An 8,065-nucleotide genomic window follows, 5' to 3' on the forward strand; every position below is an offset into this window, starting at 1 on the left:
CCATCGGGCTGGGTCTCTCTCCAAGCTGCTGCAGAGCTTGTAATTGATGCTGAACTCCTTGATTTAATAAACTTTTATGATCAAGAACAGTGTCAAGCAGATTTCTTCTCAACACGTCATCGCAGCATTATTGTTTGGACACCACAGTAGTCTTTGAGAAAGAAATTGAACTTTATTTTAGAACAAACCTTTTCTCATGTCTGAAGTCTTGAAGGTGTGTCTGCGAGATCCTGTTTATCCTGCTGTTGCACCCTCAGCTGCACAGCGTGTACGTCTGATCCTGTATGTGTTTTAAGTTTCCTTTGCAATGTTGCGTCCTTATGATATGTTGCTTTTATGTTCACTTTTGTACTGAAGAGTCCAGCACAGAAGGAACCCAGCTGATATGAACCCGCCTGTCTCGGGGACGCAGCTGCTGTGTGTCCGCCAGATGTTGTAGAGAACAGAAATAAAACTTTAATTCATTTTTAAAACAACTGAAGTGAGCTGAAAAGAAAAGATGTTCAGTAGTTTCGTGCTCCTCCAGACAGAAACAGCAGGTCAAACTGTTTCTGGATAAAATGACACATTAATACATTTAAACAGCATTTCTTTGGTTTTTGGAGAAGTAGGCTATTTTAGATATCCTGAGTATTTATCCACGATGAAATCATTATCTACCATTTTAATATATGTTTTTTCACGTATTCATGTATTCATAACAGGTGACAGTTCAGGATAGCTTTGTTGTTGCACTTTTTATCACTGATTTGCACTTGTCCAATCTTTAAATCTCACAGTTTGTACATTTCAGTGTGACAGCTGTTTTGTGGTGTTGCTCTCCATAGTTTGCTAAATTCCTTGTATGAACCCGGCACATTGAATTTTCCTTTAAAGGTACTGAATTGAACAAAATGACCACTGTCATCCATTAGATCTGTTACTTAAATAAGGTTTTCTTCCTATTATTTGAGATTGTTTTGTTGTGGAGTGAAATTGTGGGGAAATATCTTCCAGTAGAGAAATCACAAATTCTGTCACCTTCACAGGTAATAATTAATTAATAATAAATAATTTCAAAGTCACATTTTAACAGAAATTCTGACCCTCCAAATTGTTAAAATCTGTTTCTGGGGATGTGAAACCAAATGGACTCCAATCTACTCTAAACCCTCAGAGTCCAGTTACTTTCTCTGACCTGTTTCTACGTGTACGTGACAAACAGGAGAGCTGCAGCCTCTCTGAAACTTCACTAAACCAGCAGGAGCCGCTGGACAACATCTCACAGGTGAGGTGGTCACCCAGCAGCCAATAGGATCCCTCCATGTTCAACCTGTAACAAGGAAGCGACTGAAGCAGGAGGAGTGAGAGGTCTCACTCTGTCACTAAAGCAAATTCCTTGGACATTTAAAAACTACTGTTTTTGATTCTGATTAACAATACTAATAAAATAACGTACCCACATATATAAATCTGCTTTTATACATAATAAAAGCAGATTTGATCTAAACAGTTTTGTGTTTGATTTATGTTTTGTGTGTGTATATAATAAACAGTAATATGTATTATTATTGTTGTTATTTACAGTTCGGTGAGGAGGAAGCAGTGAGTTTCTCCCTCAGAGTGAGACCTCCTGTCAGACAGCTTCTCTCCGCAGCAGGAGTTCCTGAAGTTCCTGCACTTCCTGGACACCTCAGACCCTCCACGTACCGTTTCCATGCCGGTGGTCCCCGTTCTTCCCCCGCAGGCTCCTCTCTCCTCAGCCCCGGTCTAGCATCTTCCTGACAGACCCGCTTTCACCCGAACAACTACCGGGAGCTCCGGTCGGGTCTGAACCGGGCTAGCTGGGAGGCTAGCGGAGCGTTAGCCGGTAGCCAGCGGGGTCCAGGCTCGGTCCGGGCGGCGAGCAGATGGAGCGCAGCATGGCCGGAGGGAACCACAGCCAGGCGGCCGAGGAGAAGGCAGCGAGCCGGGGTCAGAGCGAAGGTGAGTCCGGGGAGGGAGAACCGAGACCCGGGAGATGAGTTCACTTCACGCGGCCCTCCTGGCTCTTAACACCGGGCAGCAGCCTGCTGAGAGTCCGGAGGTGTCGATCCAGCACCGGCTGAGTTTTATTTTAATCAGAATTATAATTAAATTCTGTCTAAGATAATAAACAGTTTCTGTGTCTAACAGCTAACTAGCGGCTAAACTAGCCTAACTGAGCTAACGAGTTATTGTTTATAGAAGGGAACCGGGAAAGCTAACTAGCACGATGCTAACTACCTAAAGTTACTTCAGTAATTTTAATAACAGTAACTTTAATTAGCGAAGCTAGTGACGTCATTCTAATTTAAAGTAAGGAGCTGTTAGCTAACCATGCTAACTAGCAGCAGTTAGCTTCCCTACTGGTTACCAGTGTAGAACTAGTTCCCCCGCAGCTAACCGGCCCGCCGCCGTCAGTTATGCTACAGCTCGAACCCGGGGCGGCAGGCAGCTCGCGGTGTCCGGGGGGGCGGCAGGCAGCTCGCGGTGTCCGGGGGGGGGGGGGGGGGGGGGGGGGGGCGGCGGCAGCTGCTGACGTGGAGGTTTGTTCAGGTGGAGCCTCAGAACACACGCTCTGTTGTTGGCGGTGTCGCACCTGCAGGGCTGCAGGTAACTCACCCTGCTGCTGTTCCACTGCGTGTTCAGGAAGTTCGTTGTTTCCTCCTCTCTGTCCTGCTGGGTCGTTTAATAAAGAGAGCTTCCAACAGGAAATGTTAAACAACAAAATGAAAATACTTTTTGAGAAAGGTTCATTTGCACAGTGAGAGAACGTGCAGTTTAAATATAGAAGAAATGTGCTTTGTCCAAAACTCACCGGCTGCTGGTTCCTGCTTTACGTTCTGTTAGTTTCATATTCTGAATGGTCAGGTGGAGTTTAGTGTTTCCCTTTATATAAATAAAAAGACATTTCCACCATTAATCGGTGCAGAAAATGTCTCCTGAATGCAGGAAATTAACTGTGTAAAAAATCTTCTGTTATATTTCAGCATATTATATTATTTCTTCAGAATGTGATGTTCAAATATTCATCGTCTCACTCCTGCTCTGAGCTCCAGTGTCCAACACGAAGTGACGCCGTTCGTCTGTCCGCTGGTTCAGACCAGTGGTGGACAGAAGTACACTTACTCAAGTACACATTAGAGGTACTTGTACTTTACTTGAGTATTTTCACTTTTTACTTCACCACATTTATCTGACAGCTTCAGTTACTTTACAGAGTCAGAGTTTTACTCACAAACACATGAAGAGTTTATAAAACAGTTTGTCCAGCTGACAGGAAACTAAACAACTGAGATTTAAAAGATTTTCATGTGAAACGTTTGATGGATCCACAGAAGATTTGCTGCTTTTCGCTGCGTTCGTACTTCAGAAGGAGCTTTATTGCCAAGTAGTTTCTACAGGTACGAGGAATTTGCTGTGGTGATGAGGTGACAAACCCGGGGGAACGTGGGGTAAGACCCCCCCACGGTAATTCTAACAAAAAACATAAAATGTCAAAAACATTTCTCATCGTTTCTTCTGGCTGCGTCGTCTCACTGAAATAAACATTTTTAGTCATTCGTGGAAACATTTATATCATTAATTACAAAATTAGGGGCACAAAACAAAATTATATCCAGGTTATACAGCAGCATCCTGCGGTGTAAAAAAGACAGCACACACTATGTCAAGGCGAAATGGGAAAAAGAAGGTCACCTGAAAATCATGTTGGGAACTCATGTGAGATATAATGGGTTACCACTGGTTCTAATGTATGGCGTGAATTTTGTTGGAAAAGTGTAATGAGATTTTTTATCACCCCTGTTCAGAAAAGGTATCGGGGCATCGGAGATACTTGCTGGAGATGTGGGGGGGGGGGGCTGCCAAGTTCTTTCTCGGTATTGGTCTAGGATTCATGAGCATATACAGAATGTTTTTGCGCTTGTTTTTCCATTTACCTTTGTAACCCTGTACCTAAGTAATATATCAACGGATAAACTGGACTGGAAGGACAAGAAACTTCTATACATCCTATTGGCAGCAAGTAAAAAGGCTGTAACGAGGAGATGGCTCAAACCAGAACCTCCAACAACTGAGGACTGGATAAACATTGTGCAAGAGATCTACACAATGGACAAACTGTCCTTTTCACTCAAAGTGCAGAGGGACACTTTCTATAGGATATGGTCCAAGTGGACGGAATATGTTAAGCCTGTTAGATCTGATTGTTTTATTTTTTTTTGTAAACACTGCTGCTTCTTACTAAGTGTGCACAGATTCGAAAGTTAAAAAATGAATAACATGAATATTATGGAAGTAATTTGGTTACCCCCCCCCACACACACACACACACACACACACACACACACCTGAGTTCTGATGTTACTGTAATAGAAAGTTTAAAATGGTAAAGCAACGTAATGTACTTCATATGTCGAACAATTGTGAAATTCAACATGCTTTCTCAATAAAAGTTAATAAAAAAAAAAAAAAGAAATATAAATTTCAGACATCTACTTTTTCTACGGTGATATTTAGCAAGGGTGTGTCAAAATCTTTTCTTTTTCTTGTATTCTTTTATGCAAGAACCTATAATGGTACTAATCTCTATCATTATTATGTCTTACATAGTGTTTTTAATCTTTAGCCTGTTCCTTTTATTATTATTATAGTCATTATCCTGGTCTGTCCACATGTGGAGGGTTTAGGTCAGGGATTGTTTTCCTCACTTGCTTGGACTGGGACCAGTCAAGGTCAGATGTTGGTGAGTGTCCTGAGAGACAGAACCTCTGGTCCAGCTGATTTGTGTTGTAAATCCTTCTTTCATTATTTCGTTAACGGAAAAACCAAATCGTTTTTTATGTTTTTCTGGTTTCAACCCCCAACTGAAAACAGAGGATCTGTGTTTTGTTCCATCTTTGACCGGTGTTGGATCCCTACAACCTGACGTCACCCCTGACTCGTCACACATTGGACCGTGGTCAAGGCGTGTCTGTGTTTGTAACGCAGCGGGGGAAACCCTGTACCTTCACTTTGTGACCGTAAAGGCAGGTTTGTGATATTTAACAGCAAAGACTGCGTTAGAACGTGGTCGGGCTGAACGGAGGACCAGGACCTTTCAATCAGGAGACTTGTGTTCTGCTCCGGCTTCCTCACACCGTCCAAAGACATGCTGATTGGTTAATTGGTGACCCTAAAATTGTCCTTAGGTGTGAGCGTGAGTGGTTGTTCATCTCTGTGTGGCCCTGCGATGGACTGGCGACCTGTCCAGGGTGGACCCCGCCTTTCGCCCGATGTCAGCTGGGATTGGCTCCAGCCCCCCGCGACCCTGTACGCAGGATAAGCGGTTGACGATGGATGGATGGAAGGACTTGTGTTCGTGTATCCTGTGAAACAAAAAGTCAACATTAGGCTCAGTATTTTATATTTAATTTTATATATTTCTTTTCAGGTGTCATCTCGTACCAGCTGTGGCGAGTATGACTCTAGAAGTGAGCGCTGGATCACAGAGCCTCGAACGCTCAAACTTCTACGTCAGCGTTTTGTTTTGATCAGCATCTGAAGCAGCTGAGCGATCTAAGAAAATTGGCTACGGTGAGGGGGCGACCTCCTCTCTCTCGCCCTATTGACAGTTTTACGAAAAGTGATGGCGGAACAAAAATGTGCTTGAAAGTTTTAAATTTAAAAAACTTTATTTAATTTAAACATTTTATTTATAGGCGCCTTTCTGAACACTCAAGGTCACCTCATGAAACATAATAAAACAGTACAGCAATAATGGAGAAAATGAACAAGTATAATTACAGAGCATAAAATCAAAACAACTGGAAACAAAGAGATCACGCCAGTTTAGAAAGATGTGTTTTCAGGCGGGATTTAAAAATGGAAAGTGAGTCAATGTTGCGGCTGTCTGGTGGAAGAGACGAGGGGCCGAGCGGCCGAAGGCTCTGGACCCCGTGGTGGTTGTGAATGTCGCGGCAGTGTGGCGTCACTATGACGACCAGCTACATTGAGGGGTTCTGTCTGCAATGGAAAACGGAGGTCGAGGCGAGTTGAGCTGGTCCTGGAAAAGTGCCATAACTAAAAACCTTTGTTGATGTTCAAGCTCGTCTTAATTGCATTTAATCAGGCACCGCCGTCGCCGGGTGCGTCTGCTGCAGGTTTATCAAGTGTGACGCACAAAGCCGCAGATCAGACTCATTAAATATCAAAATCAAGATTTTTCTGTTTTGGGTTTAAATCAGAAAAAAACCGACTTGTTTTTGGTTTTGAAATGAAATAATGAAAGAACGAACCGCACACGGATTGTTGTTGTAGTCCTTCTGTTTACTCGCTCATTCAGAAATTCTTCTAAGACGGTCTGTTGTAACTCAATCATTTGCTCAGTCCCTCCACAAGTTTGCACAACACTTTTACTCCAGAGCAGGATTTGGGCTCGTGGATCTTCCCCTCAGGATGAACTGTAATAACTCTCCGTGTAGCGCCACCTTCAGGTCAACATGTTAACGAGTCCGACTCGTTCCCATCAGCCTCAGCTGCACGCTGTGCTGAGTAGAGCCGATCTGAGCTGACTGCAGGTAAATCGGAGAGGTTCTGGACTCTGCGGTCAGTCGAGTCCAGGCTGGGGGAAGCGTTTCTCGATGTAGCTGCTGTGCGTCACGCTGAAACAGGGAGTCCTGTGGCGGTTCGGGGGTTTGACCTGTGTGTTGTTCCTGCAGTGAACCGGAGGCTGAAGTACATCAGTCTGGCCGTGCTGGTGGTCCAGAATGCGTCGCTCATCCTCAGCATCAGATACGTCCGCACGCTGCCGGGCGACCGCTTCTTCACCACGTCGGCCGTGGTCATGGCGGAGCTCCTGAAGGTGCTGACCTGTCTGCTCATCATCCTGCTGCAGAAGAGCTGTAAGTGAATCTCTCACGGCGTTAAACAGCATTTCTGAGCTTTAGGATCAAACGGGGGGGGGTACGGCAGTGAAGCTCAGGAACGGGTGGTTTGCACTCTTGTATTCAGACTAGAAGGAACATTTTCAGCTTTATTTTTATTTTCTGTGAGTAATTGAAGCCGTCTGCTGAAAATGTTTGTATTTTTTCATATCGCAGAAAAGAAAAATATTGCAAGGTCAGTTTCTTCCACTATGGTGCAGCGCAGAGTTCAGTCTGCGCTTCTACCTGATGCCCTGCAGGCAGAAATCACCTGCAGCTAATTAACGGCACTTCCTGTTAGTGGTGTGGAAAATAACAGATTGTTCGGATTGTTCAGACTGAACGGGAACTCGGGTGTTCATCTGCTGAAGGTTACTGACTTTATAAATCTGAACGGTTCAGAACGAATTGATCCGATCTCAGATCAGCTGATGGTCTCTCTCTCTGTCTGCAGTCAGCGTGAAGGAGACGGCGCTCTTCCTGGTGGACGCCATCGTGTTTCAGTACAAAGACACTCTGAAGCTGGCCGTTCCGTCGCTCATCTACACTCTGCAGAACAACCTGCAGTACGTCGCCATCTCCAACCTCCCGGCCGCCACCTTCCAGGTCAGACCGCCGCTCGGGGCGGTTTTATTTTATTAAAGGCTGCTGTTCAGACCCAGACCAGCTTCCTGTCTGACTTCCTGTCCTCTCCCCAGGTGACCTACCAGCTGAAGATCCTGACCACGGCTCTGTTCAGCGTGATGATGCTGAGGAAGTCTCTGTCGAAAGTTCAGTGGGTCTCTCTGCTGCTGCTGTTCGCCGGAGTCGCCATCGTACAGGTGCGTCCGCTCACCTGCAGCTCACCTGTGTTCACTCTGACCTCCTGCCGTCACTCTGACCTCCTGCCGTCACTCTGACCTCCTGCCGTCACTCTGACCTCCTGCCGTCACTCTGACCTCCTGCCGTCACTCTCACCCCTGCCGTCACTCTCACTCTCACCGTCACTCTCAGTCTCACCCCTGCCGTCACTCTCAGTCTCACCCCTGCCGTCACTCTCAGTCTCACCCCTGCCGTCACTCTCAGTCTCACCCCTGCCGTCACTCTCAGTCTCACCCCTGCCGTCACTCTCAGTCTCACCCCTGCCGTCACTCTCAGTCTCACCCCTGCCGTCACTCTCA

At 45.5% G+C, this 8,065-nt stretch overlaps 1 protein-coding gene across 1 annotated transcript; it reads left to right on the forward strand.

Annotated features, from left to right (window-relative positions):
* The first annotated feature begins 1,622 nt into the window (after window positions 1–1,622).
* Window positions 1,623–7,804, forward strand: LOC123974576 (UDP-galactose translocator-like). The gene is made up of 4 exons (XM_046055386.1): window positions 1,623–1,965; window positions 6,702–6,884; window positions 7,360–7,511; window positions 7,604–7,804. The coding sequence occupies exons 1-4, from the start codon at window positions 1,890–1,892 to the stop codon at window positions 7,802–7,804; spliced, it is 612 nt and encodes a 203-aa protein (XP_045911342.1). The 5' UTR covers window positions 1,623–1,889.
* The last annotated feature ends 261 nt before the right edge of the window (window positions 7,805–8,065 follow it).

Source organism: Micropterus dolomieu, linkage group LG08 (genome assembly GCF_021292245.1).
Source record: "Micropterus dolomieu isolate WLL.071019.BEF.003 ecotype Adirondacks linkage group LG08, ASM2129224v1, whole genome shotgun sequence".
Lineage (NCBI taxonomy): Eukaryota > Metazoa > Chordata > Actinopteri > Centrarchiformes > Centrarchidae > Micropterus > Micropterus dolomieu.

Bases quoted from the DNA above. Each gene is read 5' to 3' on its own strand.
- LOC123974576 (XM_046055386.1), top strand. From the start codon at position 1,890: ATGGAGCGCAGCATGGCCGGAGGGAACCACAGCCAGGCGGCCGAGGAG. The intron at 1,966-6,701 runs GTGAGTCCGGGG...TTGTTCCTGCAG, and splicing joins GAGCCGGGGTCAGAGCGAAG to TGAACCGGAGGCTGAAGTAC. The intron at 7,512-7,603 runs GTCAGACCGCCG...TCCTCTCCCCAG, and splicing joins TCCCGGCCGCCACCTTCCAG to GTGACCTACCAGCTGAAGAT.